This window comes from Populus trichocarpa, chromosome 15 (assembly GCF_000002775.5).
Source record: "Populus trichocarpa isolate Nisqually-1 chromosome 15, P.trichocarpa_v4.1, whole genome shotgun sequence".
Lineage (NCBI taxonomy): Eukaryota > Viridiplantae > Streptophyta > Magnoliopsida > Malpighiales > Salicaceae > Populus > Populus trichocarpa.
The window spans coordinates 13,960,845-13,983,358 of NC_037299.2; the positions used below are offsets into that span (position 1 = coordinate 13,960,845).

At 31.6% G+C, this 22,514-nt stretch overlaps 4 protein-coding genes across 4 annotated transcripts; 2 read left to right on the plus strand and 2 right to left on the minus strand.

Annotated features, from left to right (window-relative positions):
- The first annotated feature begins 4,163 nt into the window (after positions 1-4,163).
- On the plus strand, positions 4,164-4,940 carry LOC7481819 (pectinesterase inhibitor 4). Its single transcript, XM_002321800.4, has one exon. The coding sequence runs from the start codon at positions 4,214-4,216 to the stop codon at positions 4,838-4,840; it is 627 nt and encodes a 208-aa protein (XP_002321836.1). The 5' UTR covers positions 4,164-4,213; the 3' UTR covers positions 4,841-4,940.
- A 1,529-nt stretch (positions 4,941-6,469) lies between these two features.
- LOC7481820 (protein RMD5 homolog) lies at positions 6,470-9,045 on the plus strand. Its single transcript, XM_002321801.4, has 2 exons — positions 6,470-6,635; positions 7,608-9,045. Exon 2 carries the CDS (start codon positions 7,658-7,660, stop codon positions 8,813-8,815), a length of 1,158 nt encoding a protein of 385 aa, XP_002321837.1. The 5' UTR covers positions 6,470-6,635; positions 7,608-7,657; the 3' UTR covers positions 8,816-9,045.
- Positions 9,046-12,526: 3,481 nt separating this feature from the next.
- On the minus strand, positions 12,527-13,401 carry LOC7481821 (21 kDa protein). Its single transcript, XM_002322370.4, has one exon. The coding sequence runs from the start codon at positions 13,329-13,331 to the stop codon at positions 12,732-12,734; it is 600 nt and encodes a 199-aa protein (XP_002322406.1). The 5' UTR covers positions 13,332-13,401; the 3' UTR covers positions 12,527-12,731.
- Positions 13,402-17,018: 3,617 nt separating this feature from the next.
- On the minus strand, positions 17,019-19,195 carry LOC7476750 (pentatricopeptide repeat-containing protein At4g25270, chloroplastic). The gene has a single exon (XM_002322371.4). It carries the CDS (start codon positions 19,025-19,027, stop codon positions 17,438-17,440), a length of 1,590 nt encoding a protein of 529 aa, XP_002322407.3. The 5' UTR covers positions 19,028-19,195; the 3' UTR covers positions 17,019-17,437.
- Positions 19,196-22,514: the final 3,319 nt, after the last annotated feature.

Consider the following 22,514-nt stretch of genomic DNA (forward strand, 5'->3'; position numbering starts at 1 on the left):
AAATTAGTGGAACCAGAATTAAATGTAGCATGAATTAAACAAAATATAGGTGTTCTTGGTAGAGGTAATATTTGAATTTTTAATGTTCAAGTTGCCATGAGAAACTTAATTTCCATTTCAATCATACTTGTTAGTGTTTTGATTTTTTTTCATGTACAAGTTCATCGACCCTAATTAGATGTGATCATAAGTTTTTTTTTCTTAAATTATTAAAATTTATTTTTCAAATACATGCAATTTTTTCCTAACGTCTGAAAAAAGAGAGAGAGGAAAAGACCATTAATTCCACCTGATTGAATCATTAGCCTAATATTCATGCACAAAAGCCTGCCTAATGTCTTCAAATAATGCTCTTCCCCAAAGCAATTAGCGGCCATTGCATCATTGTCCAAACGAAAAAGAGACCTGAACATAATACAAAACACACATGCTCAATCTTCTAATAAATTTCATTTGGCCAAAAAACCTAATTTAATAGCTATGAAAGATTGGAAACATCATCTAGGTTAGAAAAAAAAAAATCAATGTTAAAGTTTTTTATTTTTATGGAAACATAGCAAAAATTCAAACCTAAATTCCCAGTTTTACTCGAGATTAAAAACATGGTATTGTTTGGGCTAAAATCTTGATAAGGCCCATAGCTTCGAATCATGCTTCCAAAGTTTATAAAAGTGCCAAAACTCCCCCTAATTTGGAGAAAAGTTCAAATAAGTATTCTGAAATGACCTCCAAAATTAAGAATATTATAATCCTGCCCTACCTAACACCATAGTATGCATCCTTATTCCCTACTTATGCCTACCCCTCCTCCACCTCTCCATCCCGACCACGGCATCCCTACCACGGACTTGATTGTCGAAGGTTTTCTTCGAGAAATACACTAAAGGTATTGTCACTCTCTTTGTTCCTTTGCACGATAGTTTTGCAATCTTAAATTAAGAACTTTTCTCTTCCTTATTGAAATTTTATTTTCCAATTCTTTTGTCATAAAATTTCAATCTTTGAATTTTTCACTAGTTAAAAAACCAATTCAACCTAAAAATTTAAACTGTTAGGTAAGACATCAAGATATGATTTATATTATTCTTTAACACACCCTCTCAAGTGAAAGTCATTTGAATTTGAAATTTACACATGCTTACATTACCTTATACTTATTTTTTGTCAAATAAATAAAGATAGTGAGATTCGAACTCGTGACTGTTTGGTTATCAAGACCCTGATACCATGTCAAAAAATCAATTCAACCAAAAAATTTAAAATATTAAATAAACATCAAAATATAATTTATATTATTTTTAACATCATTAGTAAATAAGATTCATATTCAATGCATAAATTTTTTTAGAAAGTAAATTAAAGAAAGAATATTCATTATAAATTATTGTTACCAGAAAAGTCACTAGCAATGGTACAAAGACATTGATTTGCGTGGAAAATGGTGCATTAACTTTAAAGAAATTTCTAAAAAAAAAATTATAAGTTTAAATTATTAAATAATATTTCAAGAATAGTTTTATATTAATAAAATAGGTCTATAATATCTTATATTTAATTTTATTTATTAGAATAGAAATGATAAGATTTAAATTCATAATCTTCTAATCATAAAAAATGTAATACCATATAAAAAAATTATTTAACTTAAAAATTTAAATTATTAAATAATTTCAAAAATAATTTTATATTAGCATGTGATACTAATCAAAATCTATTCAACGTTACTAAGGAAGCTTCTAATCCCTTCAACCAATAATAGCTAGCTAGGTGACTTCATAATGTGATGGAGTGCATCATTATTTTCCAGTCTTGATAAAATGCATCTTCCCCATATTTCGTGAGCTTATTAATTCTTCATAGTTAGGCATCTTAGTTAAGAAACTTCAATAGTAGATTTTTTTATACAAGTTCAGATCTATTTAGAGATTCAAAAGGCATTCTACTTTGGAGCAACTGATATTTAATTTAATCTATTTTTTTTTGTTTTCTTGTTATTTCTTTTTGGATTTGTCTTGGTTTATATTTTCTGAAACTCTTTTTTTTTTCATGTGATTATTTTCTTAATGATACAGAAACTTCGATAATACATCGACTTTTATCGATAAATATATATATATTCTTCAATCATTTTCCACAATATTTGCTAATATTCCAAGAAAAGAAAAAAAAATCTTGACATGGTGTGAATACATGGTTGTAGAAGATAATAAAGCTTGCCCAAAAAACCTAAGCATGGACATCGCCATCTGCTGAGCAGCGAATCATGCAAGATAGAGTTCAAGGCACATGTGATCTGCCCAAGGCATGTGTCCATACAGAACTTATAGGGCAGGCACATGACTAGCTATAGGGTTTGACCTTTTGTATTTCTTCAAGAGCTGGTTAATTAATTACCAGGGCGCCTCCATTCCGAAAGCCTTCTGTGTTCTACAGTAGCCTTGCTGACCGATGCGAAAAAATGTTCTTCTTCTGTCTCTGTCTTTCTTATCTTTTCAGGACACAAGTTATTGTTTTGGGTTTTTGATGTTTATTGAAAATTATTGTAAAAATCCATTTTGAGGAATTTTTATACCTTTTGAATTGATTCAAGATCGAAGTTGTAGAATTTTCCCAAAGCTTTAAAGCAAATTTTAAAATAATGACTTAAGATTGGGAATTATTCCTTTCAAAGGTTTGCTATCAAAAGATTAGATCTATACCTTTTCATAATCTAAAGCAAATTCTACTTAAGCAAAAATAAAATTAAGGAGACTCCTCGAAGCAAACGCAGCCTGTTTCCAATCCCAAAAGTAAAGAATTAAGCAAATTCTTTGTCTCTCATATGATCTTAGCATTTGGATTTAGACTAACAAATAAAGATTAGAAAATTTAAGCATGGGGGGACTATATCCTAACCACTTTGAAGTGAGAATAAAGTGTTATTTTCATTCATTACAACCATTGATATAACATTTTGTAAACCAATAGCATAATACTTCGCATTATTTTTAGTTGCATAAATATCACTCTAAATAGCTAAAAGAGTTCTCGAAAACTTTAGCACTACCCCACTATTATTATATTGATATTTTATATCCATATAATTCCTTCAAATTGTTAGTGACATCATTATTGTAACTATCAAAATCTAGTTTAGTTCATGACCCGAGTTGTGATTTGGTGGGATAAATTGTGAAATGTAAGTCAATCTAATATGTCATGATATCAGTATTTAAAAAAAAATATCATCTTAAAAAAAATTAAAACCAAAACTTATATTTTACCGGTTATTTTTGCACTCATCAAGTCAACTAGATCATGTCGAGATAATTTTTATATAATTTAATTTTAAACTCGGATTAATTAGATAAAAAATCAGATCAAGAGATTTTAAGATTAATTTATTATATCAAATTTAATAATAAAGCTAAATATTTCATTGTATCCTAAATATTTGTTTTATCTTCAGAAATTTTTTGACACTCGCATTAACGTAGCTCAGAAGTAACTATATATAAACTAGTAAATTGCTAATTTTTAAATCTTTTGCAATTGGGTTTTCGACTTTTGATCGGCTACTTCAATCTTTTTCACAACCCACTACATCAACAAAAAGAGTTTCAAACGTTACTAGAACTTACATGACATTAAAGTATGTGGTAAAGGATAGGGTGATTACAACTTACAATTAGACAAGAGTAAAAGATAGGCATATGGGCAGTCATCTAGATAAGTCCACCTTTGCAATTTATTTTTTGAGGTATTTTTTACGTACCAGCAACCATAGAAGAAACTGATGTAACTATTAATTTATATATATATATATATATATATTGCATATTAATTGAGTTTGATTCAAAAGGAATTTGAGAGTAAGTTATTCGTATTTGAAATATTTTTCTCGTAACCTTTTTTCAAGTACTCAAATTATAACGTGATTAGCATACCTTCTAGTTTTTCAATCATGCTAGGCTTGCTAGCTCTCCAACTTCTAGCTATGATCTTATACAACCATCATCACTGATCATGTGTGGCATCTCATATTGCATGGCTGAGAGCCACCCATGTGATTTATTTAATTAAATTCCATCTGATTTCTCACAATTTTATGTTGATACGTCACATGCACAGTTGACAGATTTTTCCTATAAATTGGGATCTTCACACACCAATAATCAATGCGAAATAGAGATCGAGAGATAGAAAGAAAGAGAGAAAGGGAGCTAGATCGATCATGGAAGCTAAAATTATTCCAAGCTCAACATCTTTCAATGTTTTATCATTGCTTTTTACATTTCTTCTATGCATCTCATCATCAAATGTGCAAACATCCTCGGCAGCTATCACCACCACAACAACTCCAAGCATAACCTACACAAACTACCTCAAAACAGCTTGCAATTCCACCACATATCCACAACTTTGCCTCAAGTCCCTCTCTTCTTACACCTCCACCATCAAAACCAATGAACTCAAACTATGTAGCACAGCATTAACTGTGGCCCTCAAAGCTTCTAGCAACACATCCAAATTGGTAAAGAGTTTATCAAAGATAAGGGGGTTAAGCAAGACTGAAGCTGCTATCATTAGAGATTGCATTGAAGAAATTGGAAATTCCATTGATGAGATCAAGCAGTCAGTGAAGGTTCTACGCAGCTTAACAGGTTCTGACAGAGAATTACAGATTGATAACTTGAAAACATGGGTCAGTGGCGCGATAACGGATCAGACTACCTGTACAGATGGATTTGATGGCAACAATGTAAATTATGCAGTGAAGCGCGCGATCACGAAAAGTATAGTGAATGTTGCTAGGCTGACTAGCAATGCTTTGACATTTATAAATAATCTAAGTTACTAGTTACTTTATTTCCTTTATTTTTAATTATTTTTATTCAAAATTTGTATACAGGTTCTTCAATTCTGATCATGAATGTCATATCTATTTTAATTTCTTCTAAGTCTTTAATGGTAGGCTATCCTCAATCATTAAGCTCCACATATCTTAATTACTTGTTTAATATCGGTAATTATTTAACTAATGTTAGTATTAAATAGCATTACACATTGAGATACCTTATCAGTTTGACTTTAGTTTATATCTGAATTAGTGTATATAAAAAAAATCCTTAATTCATGTTTTTATCTCAAGTTTAAGTCCAAAGATTCATGCCCGAGTTTCTTAATTCAAGAACCACATTCTGCAGATTACGTGTGAAAGGGAAAATTGCTGTATTCTCTTTCTCATAATTATTTTATTATAATTCCATAAATTAAGTGTGCTTGCTTCGTATGAGAATTAGGCTTTTGATGAAGTGAAATGAAAGGATTAAACTCTGTCCAGTTTTACAAGTCATTGATGTTCCAAGACTTTACTCCAACTAGATTTTAAATTAAATTTGTTCAATTTAATTAAAAAACTAGCCTAATTTTTTTCAAGAGAAAATGCAAGGTGAAATTGTTTTACCATTTTAAAAAAACATTCTTGAAATAATATTGTTTTAAATTGATTCATGTCAGCTTGTAAGTTAAATTTTGAGTTGAGTCAATAACTGAGTGGGGTTTAAATTTATTTAATTTAATAAAAAACTTCCCTAATTTTTTTTAAGAGAAAATGAAAAGTGAATTTTTTTATCATTTTAAAAAAAAATCTTGAAATAATATTATTTTAGATTGATTCATGTCAGCTTGCAAATTAAATTTTGAGTTGAGTTAATAACTAAACGCGGTTTAATAATTTTAGTTTTAGTATTGATATTTGTATATTTTTAAAATTCAATTGGGTATATAAAAACAATTTCATTCACCAATAAATGAAGATGGTTGTAATTTTGATTTCTTATGCTTGTAATTTCGATTTTTGGTCGAGACATTTTTAGCCCACAGCAAAAACAATGTCTAAGGTGTAAAGGGCTAATATGACTAACCTCTGAAACTTAAGGGGCTACCCTAGAAGTAATCAATCTAGATTCTTACCCTTCACGTTTCGAATCTTTCGATAAGACAATCCACCTGCTTTCAACTGTGCTATCATGATGGAACCAACGGTTAAACTCACCAATAGCTCATAGGAAGAGTTGTTGAGCTTTTAAAACTCTACCTAGAATTTTACCCACACCAATATCCACGTCACTATCCACGTCACTGGTAAGAAAGATCAACCTTGGTTGATAAAAAAAAAATTAAATCAAAATAATGTTTGTTATTTTGTCAAAAAAAATTATTAGAGTTGAGATTCCTGTTTTGATCGATTTTTACTTTAAATTATGGGTTGATTTAGGTTTTAACCGAATTAAACCGGATTAATATCTTAATTTGTTTTTAACGTGGATCAGTTTAAATCTCACGTATCCTAATTGACCTATTAGTCTCGCAGAAACATAATATATAATTTGGGGATGACTTGTGAAAACTATAATACGTTGAGGGACTAATTTGTACTTACGCATTGATTTTTAATTTTTTTTTTTTTTAATTTTGTAAAACAACCGATCTGATCTTCAAAGGCCAAGGAGATCAGCTTTTTCATTCTACCATCTTCTACCTCTCTCTCAACTCCACAACCGTTAAAACCGCCGCCCAAGCCGCCAGCAACCTCCTCCCTGCCGCCGACCAATCTCCCCATAATCTAACGCCCAAGCCTCCAGCATCCTGTGGTACGTCCCTCCTCTCTTCCTCCTTTTTTGTCTCTAACGTTGCTCATCTTAATGTTTTTTTTTTAACGATTTTGTTGGGCTCTCTGAATCATTACTATTGTAAAAATGGTTGATAGTCTCGTGATTAAGGCGAAACCCAATATCATACTGTTCTTGTTTCATTGCTATAGTGAGTAAAAGTGAAAGTTTCTGTTTTTGGTTCTTAGTTTTTTTCATGAGATTGCTGAAATACCTTGAAAGATTGAATTTTTTTTTCAAGAAAGTGAAGTAGAAGGTGTCAGTGGATTTGGATTTGTTTCATTTTTCCAGTTCTTGTTATTTTTTAGTAAAGTTTCCTTGGAACTTATGATTTAATATAAATGAATTGATTCGTTGACTATGTTGTTTGTACAACGATGATCATGGTGACAGATTAGCAACGGATGTAAAGGTGTTGCTAATTTGCAATGGATTAGTGACAGGATCTTCAATGAATTTTTATGATTTGCACCAGATTGACAGCAATTTTATTATTTTTGTTCAAATTTAGTGTCAGAATTTAGAAAATCCATTGCAAAAAAATAAATAAAATTGCAACGGTTAATCTAGCAACGGAATTATGAAATCTGTTACAAATGCTTTGAGTGTTGAGGCTTTTTGCAATGGACTGGATCCGTTTGACAATCTGCTGCTAAATCAGATTTGCGATGGAGTTCTACTAACTTGCAATGGGTTTCTGCTACTTTGCAATGGATAAACATCGGTTTTCTTGTAGTTGAAAATCATTTACTCTTTTCTTTTATTTCTCGTGACAGTGATAACAGCTAATATACTCTTATGCGCACTTTGATACTTCAAACTCAGCATGAGACATTTTTTGAAAAGCATTGAGATTTTTGTTTGAAAATATTACCAATTAAGTATTACTTTGTGTTGCGTTGGTGGTCTTTGCAATTGAGATTGGTGATGACCTTCCCTTGTCTGATATTGCAGGTGCTTTGTATAGCTATTTCTCAGCTCAAACTATTGACAGTGAAGTGAAAATGGATCTGAATCCCATCAAGGATGCATTTGATCGTGTTGCCAAAAAGCAAAAGATGTCTGGTTCTAAAACACAAGAAGTCGTTGCCCAGATGATACTAGAGATTGAGAATTCATTAGAGATAATTAAGGCAGAACATTTTGGTTCTGAAGTGGACTGTAAATCTGTCTTTGGTGAACTTAAGAAAAAGTTGCTAGAAATTGCTCCACTCAGTCAGCTGGAAGGCACACAGAAGGAACTAAATATAGCACTGAGCAAGTACCCAAAGCAGCTTGAGAAATCTTTCAACCCAGACATAGCCAAAGCTTATAGAAACATCGATTTTGATGCTCACACTGTTAACCAGATAATTGCCGGCCATTTCTACCGGCAAGGACTGTTTGATGTCGGTGACTGCTTTATAAATGAGGCCAATGTACCAGAATCTACTGCTGCTATGAAATCTCTTTTCTCAGAAATGTATCTGATACTCGAAGCTATGAAGAACAAAAATCTAGAACCTGCGCTAAACTGGGCTACTGCCAATTCCAATAAGCTCAAAGAAAATGGGTCAGACCTGCTGCTGAAACTTCATTGCCTGCAGTTTGTGGAAATACTGCAAGGTGGAAGTAGAAGCAAAGCGCTCTCATATGTTAGAACTCACATTTCTCCTTTTGGTGCCAACCATTTTTCAGAAATCCAGAAGCTTATGGCCTGTCTCCTGTGGTCTGGAAGGCTCCATCACTCTCCATATTCTGATTTACTATCACCCACTAATTGGAATGTGGTGGCTGAGGAACTTACGAGGCAGTTTTGTAATCTTTTGGGGCAGTCTTTTGATAGCCCATTGAGTGTGACAATAGCAGCAGGGTTCCAGGGTCTGCCACCTCTTTTGAAGTTTATGAATGTGATGGCAGGGAAGAAACATGAGTGGCAGTCAATGAAACAGTTACCAGTGCCAGTGGAGTTGGATAGGGAATTTCAGTTCCATTCCATCTTTGTATGTCCTGTGTTAAAGGAGCAATCAACTGACGAGAACCCCCCTATGTTGATGCAGTGTGGCCACGTGCTATGCAAGCAGTCTATCAATAAGATGTCAAAGAACGGGTCCAAAACTTTTAAATGCCCTTACTGTCCGTCTGACATCGATTCAACACAGTGTAGGCAGTTACATTTCTGATTTGTACCCAAACTTGTACATTAATTTGTATAAAACTCTCTCATGAACCGAGTGAAGTGAAATGATGTAGAACTGGTGGTTGTGTGTTGTGTAGTGTAGCCAGGGGTGTGATGATGGTGGCAAAGCTGGTGTGTGATGTACTGTTTCTCTATGAATTTGTTGTAAATAGACATTCTTTGGATTTTATTGTTGGCCGTCGGAAGCCATTTCCACAGGCTTTTGTTTCCCAATGCTTTGGTTACTCGTTTAAATGTCCTCACAGCTGCTATCAAGCCTGCGGCCTGCGGGGCTGTCTCGCAAGCAGGAAATGGGTATTTCAGCTCGCAAGTTTAGGCAAATGGCACCTGGCTTTCACCCTGTCTTTAGCTGCTCCTATTACCTGCGTTGGTGAGTTACTTGGTCCTTTACCTGAGTTCGTTATGTGAGAGTTTACATATAAGATGGGTCCATCTTATATATATACAAATCAAACTTTTCATTTCTAATGGAGTGGAATTCCCAGCTCACATGTGATTCCCAAACAAATCTCCTCTTCACATGCGAGCCTGGCTTTCACATTGAAAATTACTTCCTCTCCAATGGAGGGTGCCTTCACAATCTGAGGGCCTGTCATGATTTGTGGCTCACAACTCTTGTAAGGGCGCCTACCCTTCACTCCTATCATGGAAGTCTCTGTCTTACCGCTCCATGGGCACGGCCATGAAAGTCAATCCACACTATTTTCATACTCATCTTAGTCAATATTGTGTTTCTGATATTCAGTTTCAGATTTCTAACATAAAAACATGGGTAAGTTCTGCGATTACAGATGAGAATACATGCACTCTAGGATTCGATGACAGGAAGCTATCTGATGAGAAAAATTAAGATGAATATAGTGAATGTTGCTAGGCTGACTAGCAAATGCTTTGGCTCTTATTAATAAACGAAGTTGCGTTCTTATTCTTGTTTTGGTTGGACAATTTGTTTACAGTTTCTTCAATTCTGCTCAGCTTTTTTATCCAAAAGTTTCTTGTATCATAATCACTTTTTTTTTTTTATTAGTAATGACTCGATTCCAATTATGCAACAGCACATTTTGGTATCTAATGAAGGCATGGCCTGTGCTCACAGAAAAAATGAAATTTAATTGTACTGGATCATGAATAGGGTATCCAAGGCATACCCAACTTGGTTTGAGGGTGTTCTTCGCTGCGGTTCAACCGTAATTTTGTAAATTTTAAATTTTTTTTGTTTAAAATTAATTTGTTTTAGATTGTTTTGATGTGTTGATATTAAAAATAAATTTTAAAAAATAAAAAATATATATTATTTTAATATATTTTCAAATAAAAAATATTTTAAAAAATAATATTTACTATTATTTTACACATCCCCTCTTAATGAAATGGAGTTTGGGATGCGACCAATTATTTTAGTCAAAATAATATAATTTATTATTTTTAAAAAAAACCCCTTGAAGTTAAGTCGTTAGATCTGAATTAGTTTTGATGAATTAACTAAATTCTAAAATATAAAATTAAATTAACTGAATTTTTATCATATCAATACTATTTTTTTTTTAATCCTGGTTCAAGCTTCAAATCACAAAATGCCAATCATATCAATCTAGGCTTAAAGGTATGATAATTGGAGCCAGCACCCCAATAATTTGAACCACCAGCACCCCAAGTGAGGAGCTCAATAATTGGAACAGAGGCCAACGGCAAGCAAGCTGGATCATGTTCAAAATAATTAGAAGCAATTGCGCATTCCTCTAGAGATATGGCAGCTAGCTTGAATTGTTGTCTTGTGTTGGATCAATTGAAACTTCAGAGGTTCAAAGGAAGTTTCTTAATTTTTGTGATTTTTTTTTTAACCTTTTAATTAGCTAATAGAGGGTTACACTGCGATAAAAAAAAAAAAAGCTTGATTAGGAAAAAAAATATATTCTAGGGGCTTAGTTGTTATTGACTGGTTATTGAGGGCTTCCCCACCAATTAGCCGCCCAATTCATCTCTCACAAAGTCTCAACAAGTAAACACTTAGCCATGATAATCACAGTTAACACAATAATTTAATTAATCCAACAAGTCAAATATTTCTGGCCGACACAAGAAGTGCGCATGGGGAAAATCCACACAAGAAAATCCCGATTCATAAATCTAAAAAAATATATATATATTTTCTGGATCTTGCAAACCATTTTGAAAAATTCTGTACAAGAATTATCTTATGATTCTATTTTCACGTGACATGTGACCCTGCTAATTAACTGATCAAATTAATAACATGTTACACTGAGTCAATTCAAGGTTGTAGGAATTTCTTAAAATTTACTATGCATATACTAAAAGGGTTTGACTTTTATTATAGTAATGAACGGTGAAAAAACCAAGCTCTTAGAGTTGTTTTAAACAAAAAAAAATATTATTTTAATAAAAAATAATTTGAAATAAAAATACGTTTAATCCAGATTTTAAGTTAATGGGTAACTAAGTTAATTTGTCAAATTATGTTGGATTTTATAGCAATATTATTTCGGAGGTGTTTGAAAGTGCGGTAGCGGTTGCTTTTCAAAATGTTTTTCGCTTAGAAATACATTAAAATAAAAATTATTTTTGATATCAGCATATCAAAATGATCTGAAAATATAAAAAAATATTAATTTAAAATAAAGAAAAAAATAAATAAAAATTATTTTTTTAAAAAATACTTTTAAAACGCAAAACCAAACAGACTCGTGCATAGAATTTATATACAGCAGCACATCAGGTAATCTTTCATTTTTCTCTCTTTTATGACTCCAAATATTTCTTTAATAATGTTATGAATACCTATTAAAGACTCAATTGGGAGAGAAAAAAATGTGTTCTTCAAATTGGAAACCTGCCTGAAAGGTAGAGAAAGCATATTCTAACCTTCGAAAACCAACGAATCCACTTGATCAATTGGGACACTTTGACCTAAATGATAACTGAAATTCCACAATCCTTTGAAAAAGTGTAGATTGTGGCCGTGTGCCTGCTTTTCTCTTCCAAAAGCCGAAAAGGATGACTGTGGCCAAACTGACAAACAAGTCTGAAAGCAGAATCCAAGCAGACAGGTTAGAAAACCATGGGTGACGCTATGGGGTCAATTAGGCCCTGTCCCATTAGCTCATTTCTTGAAGATATCCATGTGCCATCCCCCTGTTTCAACTAGATTCACATGTCACCTGCCTAATTAAATCTCTGAATTTTCAGTAATTTATTTGAAGAAATATATTTTTTCCTCTTCTTATTGCTTCTTAAAGTCCTCCATGTCTGCTCTTAGCACTGAGCTTTCACACCCTTCAATCCCGTCAATGTGTTTCTTCACGATTGCCTGATATTTTTGGGGTCCATGCAACCTTATTTCCTTTCAAGGGTCAAGGATTAGGGCCCATGTCCCGTTTAATCAAGGGATTTTTTTTAATATTTTTTATTTTTAGTGACATATCGTATATCACAAGAGGGAAACAGGTTTGAAATGAAATTGATTTGTCCAAGGAAATATTGATTTGAGTAGCATAGCTATTTAGTGCATGATGGTGACTTGGGGTCATGTTACCTTTAATCAAGGAGTTTTTTCCTCATTTAAATTAAGAAAATCATACATCATCAAGAATTCATGAAAATTTTGCCTTTTTTATAATTTAATCAAAATTTGAATTCTGGGAAATATATCTCTGATCATCAAACCACCTAAAACTGGGTTATAAAGGGGATTCTTGTTCTTGATTAAGAAAAACAGATCACTCAAAATGCCTCCACAAATTATAGTACATTATCACATAAGTATTTTTTTATATATTAAAAAAAAAACCTTACATCACTCAAAACTCTTTGTGATACATAAACAGAAAAACCCAGACTCCACAAGATGGAACCCAGATCAATCCACTAGCTGGAGTCACTTAGTACTGAGAACCAAACTTGTTAATCAAGGCAAGGGCATTACTGGTAACCCTTTCAACATGAACAAACCTAGCCGTGATCGAATTCTTTACCCTTCCATCCAAAGCCTTCCCAGCAAACCCATCAACGCAAGTATTCTCATCAGTCAATGCAGCACTAATCCAAGTCTGAACGTTACTGATATGCCATTGATAATCCTGGCCCTTGGATGACCCCATGTTCTTCAACTCTTTAACTGACTTAACAAGCTTGTCCAGAGTATCATCAATCTCTTCAAAGCAATCCTTAATGGCTGCCTTTTCTCTAGGCTTGATTCCCTTAAACTTTGTTAACTTGTAGACAAATGTCTTAGTGGACTGAGCCTTGTCTAGGCTGACAGACAAGGCTGTCTGAATTAATTGGCGTGGACTTTGCTTAATTGAAGAGGCATAAAGGGAAAGAGATTGGACGCACAAGGCAGGGTATGTTGTGGCACTGCATGAGGCCTTGATGAAATTTGAAGCCCTTGAACTTGACTTTGTGGTGGTGCTAGCACAGTTTGCCGTGCTTGCAATGTACAATAGTGAGATGAGGAGCCAAATAAGGCTAGGTTTTGCCATGTTAGACCGAAACTTGGATCTTCTTTGGATTGCAGAGTCGCTTGGTGAGTTGGGGTTGAAGGAGAGAGAGGGTTTGAATTTATAGAGGAGGCTAGTTTGAGGATTTGATGCCCTACTGCTGTGTGCTAACTTGCGCTAGGTGCGTTGAAGTGTGTTGGGTGTACGGAATTGTGGGCGGTGATTTGATCACTTGTCGCCTGTCGGTTTCAGAAAATAAATGTAAAAGAAAGCGAGCATTTCTTTATATGCCACATTGCCACGTCTCTTAAGCTTACCTGGAACTGTTAGTGCCGGTTATAAACAGTTTTTCTACATAGGTTTTTTTTTTAAAATAAAAACAAATAGCACATGTGATGAAAAGAAAATTTGCAAATTACCACATTTGAAAAGGAGATATAAAATAGCACACATTAAGCCATTAAGGGGCGTTTTTTTCGTCAAAATTAATTTTTTTAAAATTAATTTTTTTTTGTTTATCATTAAAAAAAATTGAATGTTGGAAAATATTTTTTAATTAAAAAAATTAAAGTATTTTTTTAAGTAAAATATACTTTCTAGAAGTTGTTGTTTTTTTTAATAATTATATCAAATTTGACCATCAATATTTTAATTGTTATATATTTTGTTTTGAATTATTTTTTTATTTTATCCTTTAAAATTTGATTTAGTTTGATTTTTATATCAACTTTGGTCTTTATTTTTTTAATGATAGTTTATTTTTCTCTTATCCTTTTCTTAATTAATTTTTTTTCTATCGGATGTGGTTCTCATTATTTTGATTGCTATTTATTTTATTTGAAATAATTTATGAAATTAAAATTTTTTATTTAATTTCATATTCTTTCAACTTTTTTATATGTCAGATTCAGTCCTTATTCTTTTAATTTTTATTTATTGTATTTGAAACAATTTATAAAATTAGATTGTTCTTTTTTCAGTTCCATCCTCTTTAATTTTTTTTATTTATCAAATATGGTTCTTGTTTTTTTAAATAAAATATTAATTTGTTATTTTTCAATTCATTTTTTATGGCATTAACAATACTAAAAAATATTTTCTAACTCATTTTTCATCACACAACTGAATATTAAAAAATAATTTATTTTTTAAAAATTTATTTTTTATAAAAATTATTTTAAAAAAAAAAAACAACTTTTAAGCAAACAAGCATGCCCTAAATATGAGTCATGTAGTCTATTAAAATGTTGAATTTTAATAAATTATATGCCAACTAAAATAAAAGGTTGTGCTACTTCCAGTAAAATTATCTTTAAAAATAAATATAAAAATTCTTAAGAGTACTCGTGCTATTAGAAATAGAGTAATCTTTGAAAAACTTTTAGTACGCCACTCTATAACCAGCCCAATAAAATTTTTAAAAAAACTTTGATTTTAATTTAACAATTAAATTAAAAATTATGTTTATTTTCATCAAACAAGTTGTGATCCAAAGATATATTTTCTAGGCTTTTAACTTGTCCAAATACAATAAATTAGTATTTGATTGATCAAAACCTTTTATACGAAATCTCAAAGGTTGCACTATTTCTAAAAACGTAATTTTTGGGATTTTTTTTTTTAATTTTCAAGAGTTGCACTTGGAAGTAACACAATTCTTTAATTCTTTTAAAAAAATTTAATTGTATAACAACTAATTGAACTATGTTATTTTTTAAATTCTTTTAAATATGGTAAATTGCAAATTATATTTTAATTTGTATATGATTGATCTAAACCTCTTATATGAAATTTCAAAGGCTGTGCTATTCCTAGAAGCACAATCTTTGAGATTTTTTTTTTTAATTTCCAAGAGTTACATTACTAGAAGTAACATAACTCTTGAATTGTTTTTCAAAATTTTAATTGTACGCAACTAATTGAACTATGTTATTTTTTAAATTCTTTTAAATATGCTAATTATTTTTGTCATCCATGCTATTTTTTTAAAAAAATCTTTTCTATACCAAATCCTATTATTACCTGAACAAAGGAGGGTTTTGATGTATATTTTGACTACGATTGGCTTCAATCCAAGAGACAAGCAACTTTCATAGGAGAAGGAAAAATATGTCATCGCCTCTCGAGAGCAAGACAGGAAAGAGGAAAGATTGTATAGGTGTTTTTCCCAAAACTGGCATTACTAGGTTCAGGTTAGCTTATGACTCTTTAAGAAACACGGCATATTGCGAGTATCCAACCGCGTCGCCGGTGGCCCTCCTCCACCTCAAAGTTCCTGACTTTTGTGTACCGACGTGACACGGACCGAATTGAAAGTACGTTCATATTTTAAAAGAAAAAAAAATGTTGTGCTTCGTAACCTCTCGGAGAAAGATAAGAAGCAGTGATGGTGGTGGCCTTGGCCACTAGCCACCGACGTGCTGCCGTTACTTGGTTAAGGCCAGAATTGTGAAAATTGACCTGAAAAAAAAAAAGAAAAAAAAACTTAAATTATTGTATCAATATATGTAATTGAATCAATTCAGTTTAGATTAATTATTTTTATTAGAATATTATATTTTTTTACCATGTCAAATTTAGATCTGATTTAGCTAGGTAAATCTAGTTTTATCAAATTATAATATCCAACAACAAAAGGGATTATATACAATCAATTGGCATAATAAACAATTCCATTCAACTCGTATATTAAAAATTAAACAAAAAAATAATTAGTTAAATTAAAGAGTACAAGAAGAGAACTCTGTGTGTGAACAAAGAGAGCAACAGGTGTGAAAGTTCATATTATTTTACAAGAAGGAATGTGAAATGGTCATTAAGTAAGTAGAAGATAGAGCAAAAAGTGGTAAAAGAGTCTCAAGAAAGGAAAGAAAAGGTAATCAATCTTGTACGCAAGAATGATTATGTGGGTCAAAAGCCGCATTATAGAGATAACGACTAAATTAAACGACGGCCAAAAGGCTTAAGAGATACTAATCCTTCAAATAATTCATCAAAATCCCTTTTACTAATCATACAAGACAATCAATTAAATTAATAATGGAAGATTGCTTTGCTGACAAGCCCCTCAAATTAATCATGCATGTCGTCAGTGGCGGGGCTTCTACAAAGAAATGTCCCTTCCTTGTAAATATTTAATAAAAATAATTTTAAAAAAAATTAATCCCTCTAATTTATAATTTGACCCCCCCTAATTTTTTTGTCTTGCTCCGCCCCTCCATGTCGTAGGGTAAAACTATTCTATTGAATTGTGCTCTACCGCGAGTTTGATAAAAAAAATTAATTATAAAAAGTGTAGCCATTAACAACGTATTTCTTGTAGCGGCAATAATTTTTTTTTACTATGAGTTAATTTTTTTTTACTATGAGTTAATTTTTTTTTATCATGAGTATTAATCTTTGAGGAAGGATGTAAAAAAAAACTACAGCGACAAAAAAAATAAAAAATAACCATGACAAAACCAAATTTAATAGATTTATTGATAGAAATTTCTGTTGGTATTTTTATTTATAATCTGTTAGTATGTATGTTATCTATGGATTCATAGATAAAAACAATCCATCAAAAAAACTCTCGTTAATAATTTATGAATTGTTGATGAGTTCATCAGTAATAAATATATCGATGAATTTATAAACGGACAAAATGCATGAAAAAAAAATTAAGTTTAGTTATCTTGAGGGATTTCAAGGCAATGTAATCTTGTTTTTTTATATCTATGGAATCCATTATAAAAATTGGAAAACATAATCTATAAATTTAGTGAATAAAGAAAAAATATAGGATCGAGATTGACCACGGGTGATCGTATGTTACACATTTACAATCACAAGAAGTTGCTTCAGCACCATTTTTTTTTTTACAAGTGAGAAATTTACACCCCCAGATCCATTTATGTACTTTCCGCAACAGCTAGCCTTCTAACAATGTTGATACTTCAATAAGCTTCCTATATACTCAAACTACACAAGTAAAACAGCTGGTTTGACCATGGATATCTTCATTTTGTCCCCTCAATTTACGTGACTATCAAAAGAAAGATGCAGCTCGGCCGACGCCGCATCTGACAGCAACTTGGCTAACACAAAAATATTTCCTCCTTGAGATGGCGATCATATCAAAACAAATTATGTACTGATGTATACAATTACAATCCCCTGTCAACCATCATTTTTCTTACTCTTTCTGCATCCTCCAATCTACCTGCATTGTCGTAGATCTTCATCAAGAGTTCAAAATTGTGTTCATTATCTGGCTCCAAGTCAAAAAGATATTGAGCTGCAATCTCTCCAGTATCTACATTACGGTGGAGATAACAAGAATACAACAACGCTCCCCAGACAGTTGGACCAGCCTCGAACTCCATTTGATCCCTAATGATGGCGTATGCCTCGTTGATTAATCCTGCCCTTCCATAAAGATTCACCATACAAGCATAGTGCTCCATGATAGGATTTATCTGGTATTTCGCTTTCATCAGTGAAAATAACCTCTCCCCGTCCTTCACTAAACCCAAATGAGCGCAAGCTGATAGTAATGACACAAATGTGATTTTATCGGGCAAAGCACCATCCCTCTCCATCAACTCAAAGTAAGTCAATGCCTTGAGATCTTTACAATGAGCAGAAATTATAGAATTCCATGATACAATATCCTTCTTTGGCATGTGATCAAACAACCAACGTGCTCGATCCAACTTCCTGCCATTTGAGTAGACAGCAATCAAAGAATTAGCAATAGAAAAATCCCACTCCATTCCTCTCCTGACAATCCATCCATGAATTTGAACTGCAACCTCAAAAGACGATACATTGGCAAGGATTGTTGAAACAGCCACCGAATCAAGCTCCATCCCATCATGAACCATACTATGAAATGTGTGTAATGCCTCGGCTATTAACCCATGACGAATATAACCCGTAAGCATAGAATTCCATGATATAGAGTCCTTACAATCTATCTTATCAAATATCCTTCTAGCCTTAACAATGTCACCACATTTCGCATACATATCAACAAGCGCATTTAACACAAATCCATCATTAGCAAAACCCAACCTAACTAAATCCCTATGCACCGCCTCGCCTATCCGAATCAACCCAATTCCCCCGCAAGCTTTCAAAACCCGAGGGAACGTAAACTGGTCCGGTTCAACACCCTCTTCTTCCATTTGAAAGTAAAGCGCCATAGCGTCCTCATACAGACCCGATTCAGTATACCCTGCAATAAGCGAGTTCCATGGAAACGCCGACTCCCCTCTCTTAAACATTTCATCAAACACCTGGTGAGCTACTTCAACATCCCCACATGACGAGTACAACCTCACCAATTTCGACGAAATGCCAGCATTTCTACGTAAAAGATTGATGGGTATTAGCCTATGAATCTTAACACCAAGTTCTATAGCATTTAAACGGTAACATGTTTCTAAAAGCGAAGAGAAAATTTGAGTATCAATTCTAATGCCCTTTTCCATGGAGGACTGGAGGTCTTTGATAACGTTTTCTAAGGCTTCTAGTTGGGTTTGGGGAGGGGGCCTGTGGTTAATAAGGAGAGGAGTTGGGGAAGATTTTGGGAAAGAAAGGGTTCTTTTGTTAAGGTTTTTTTGGAACTGTGTTTGTTTGTGTTTCTCTTTTAGCTCTCTTTTTTTCCTGCTTGTTTTGCTTGTGATGGAAGGGTAGTGGTGGAGAGTTCTTGAAGGTGTGTGGAAGCTTGGTGGCTGGAGAATGGTTACCATTTTGGGAAATGTTAAGAGGTGAAGAAGAGGAGTGGAAATTGGAGGGAATTTTATTTTGATGGATTATTTCATGGCATGGAAATCTATACTCCATAGAAGGCCATTGCTAGCTTTGATTGAGAGGTCATGTTAAGCTGGACCTATCAATTATCAAGAGGTCCACTTTTGGCACTTTCATGCTTAGGTTAAGATACTCTTACTGTTAAAAAAAATATATATATACACTAAATCTTGCCTTGTATTCCTAAACTTATTTAAAAGTTGGTTTTATTATGTTTATTTTTGTGTTTTAAAAATATTTTTAAAAAATTAATTTTTTATTTATTTTTTTCTTTACTTCACATTAATATTTTTTGATATTTTCAAATCATTTTAATGTGCTGATGTTAAAAATAATTTTTTAAAAATAAAAAAAATATTATTTTGATGCATTTCTAAATGAAAAATACTTTAAAAAACAATCATAATTTTTCTTATTTTTTATTTACATTTTATTGGAAATTTATATAAGGTCATCCTTAGTGAATAATATACAAGAATTTTCATCCTTAAATGGTTTAATTTAATTATGTCAAGGAAAAATAGACAAAATGGAACTAACTTTTCATTTTCATGTGTCAAAATTAAAATATTTCTAAAAAAAAAAATGGATCAAATTTACCATATGAACTAGATTGAATTAACTAGCTAATCTAGTGTTGTTTTGTCTTTTCGAAACTCTATTTATTTTCCCTGTAATTATGAATTGCTTTGATAAAATTAAAGAAATAGTTGGAAATTACTCACGTAATTATTAATTAGCCTACAATTTTATATTTATTGAAATCATAGCTAATAAACCTAATCTTAGAATCAATTACACATGAAGTTTGAGTCACGAGTGAGTAAGATGAGTTGAGCCATGTTAATTATTTTTAAAAAAATCAATAAATTTTAATCAGATTTGTGAGTTTTTTTTTTTTTAAAAAAAGAAATCCAGCCTCTTAATCCATGACAAGTTTCATAACATGTTTGAGGAATAAAGCCGCAGTATTACTTCTAATGTTTCTTCCAATAACTTAAATAGTGGAACAAGTTAGTAGGCAAGTTATGGACATGTTGCCCTCATCAATTTTATATATATATTAAGCACTTGATTAATATGGTACTTTTGAGGAATTCGAGGACAAGTAATATTTTCAATAATTAATTCATCCTAATTGCATCATCAGTTGTAAATTATGCATCCCAATGGCAATGTTTTCTTTGGTTTATACCCTAATGACATGCATCTGATTACATTAATTAAATTAATACGAGACAAAATCTTATAGCTTAGATCTTAATCGGTTTTCGCTCCTTGAAATTTTAAGCAACTACTAATAAATTAAGTTGGCTTCTAAAAGTCTTTAATTTTCATTCAAAGAAAGACTATATATATATGTCAATCGATTATTTTATTAAATTTATGGATACAATGTAGTACGTACGTAGTAGTGCATCAACAATTTGTTTTCTATAAAATATTTTAGGAATAAAAAATATTTTATATATAAAATGTTTTTACATAATCTTTTTAGTATTATTTTATGAGTAATAATTTGAAAATACTCAATGGACATAGTGTTTGTCTTTTTAATTAAATATAATAATGCCTGTACTGTTATTCAATAAATATCAATATATCTTTTTTATTTTAAAATTTTCAAGGTTGAACCATACTATTTTATTTTTTCCATTTTGATATACAGTCTTGGCATGTACAAGCAACTGTTAAAGGGCATGAAGGAAAAAAAATATATGTCTTAGCCTATCGAGAGGAAAAAACAAAGAAAGTGAATTAACAAATAGATTAAATGGGTGTTTTTTTAAAAAAAAACAAAACCGACAATTACTTGGTTCAAGTTCAGCCTCTTGACTTCATCTTCTTCGTCTTTTTTTTTTTTTTTTTTTTTATTGTTGGACACATAAAAACTTAAAGTATGCTCATATATTTTTAAAGGAAAACAATTATGCTGTGCTTACGCATTAATAATTTATTGGGGTGAGAAGCAGTGATATTCGTGGCCTTGGGAAATGGGCAACAGCCTCCGACGTGCTGCCCATTAAGGCCTTTGAATTATGATTAGCCGAAGTCTTCAAATGTGATGTCTTAGTACGACAGTATACTTAAAAAATAATAATCAATTATTAATATTGTAGGAGAAAAAGATATATAGAAAGAAAAACAAAAGAGATTATTAAGAAAATATTTTTAAGCTTAGATGAAAATACTCTTACTATTTTATTCAATTTTTACAATTATTTATCTTTTAAAAATGAACTCATGAAATAAATATTAATAAGTGCTTTTTGGATATAAAATTTCTCCTATTAATAAATACCTCTAATGCCATTCTTTTTAAAAATGAACTCGTAGAACAAATATTATGATTACTTTTTGGATATTATAAGATTTCTCGTATTAATCCCTCTAATGCCATGCTCTAATTAATTAGTTAATAGGGTCAAGAGCTTAAATTAATTGATGTTCATTGACTACGTACTCTAGCAAGCATGTGAGAGGCAAACTTTGTGCATTAATAGCATCGGCCATGATGTGCATTTCTTCACCATTTGTCAACTCCCACCATATATATATATATATATATATATATATATATATATATATATATATACTAGTCTCTTTAGGTATTACAATGCTTGTACGAAATCTAAGTAATGGAGATTTTTTTTTTAAAAAAGAAAAAAACTATACATTCTACAATCATGATTGGACGTGGTAGCTTAAAGCTAGCCAGGTTGAATATTTGTATAAAGAAAGCTTCATTAAATTTTTAAAGGAAGTCGATCCTATTTTTACTCAGCCCTCCTAGCTAGTTTTGGTTCTTATGCCACATTTGTATTGATATTAATTATTGGGTTATAAATAAATTGTAATGAACGACCACAAAATTAAAAGGGATTATATAATGTCAATTGGCATATATAAACACCTCCATTCAATTCTATATAAAAAATGAAAGGAAATATTGAATATTGAGGGAAAATAAAATAAAAATAAAAAAAAATACTAGAAGAGAACTCTCTATATATATGAACAACGTACGTATAAAATAGATGTAAAAGTTCAAATTACATTGAAAAAGGATGTGAAATTGATGTAAGCAGTTCTGATTAGTAGTTGCATAAGATATTGAAGTTGCAAAAATTATACTATAAGAATACAAATTTAATTCAATTAAGATGCCTTTTGTAGATTATTTATCAAAATGGCTTGCAATTTAACCAGAAAATATGAATCACGATTTTTTGTGGATTTGACATGTACGTCAGCCAAAAATAGCTGACGTACGTGTTGAATTAAATTTCTGTACGATTATTATTATTATTATTATTATTATTATTATTATTTGGTTCGGCAGTGTGCTGTGATTATCATGACATAAGAGTATATTTCATTGAAATTAAATTACATTAATGGATCTTTCTTGAGACTTTGTGAGAT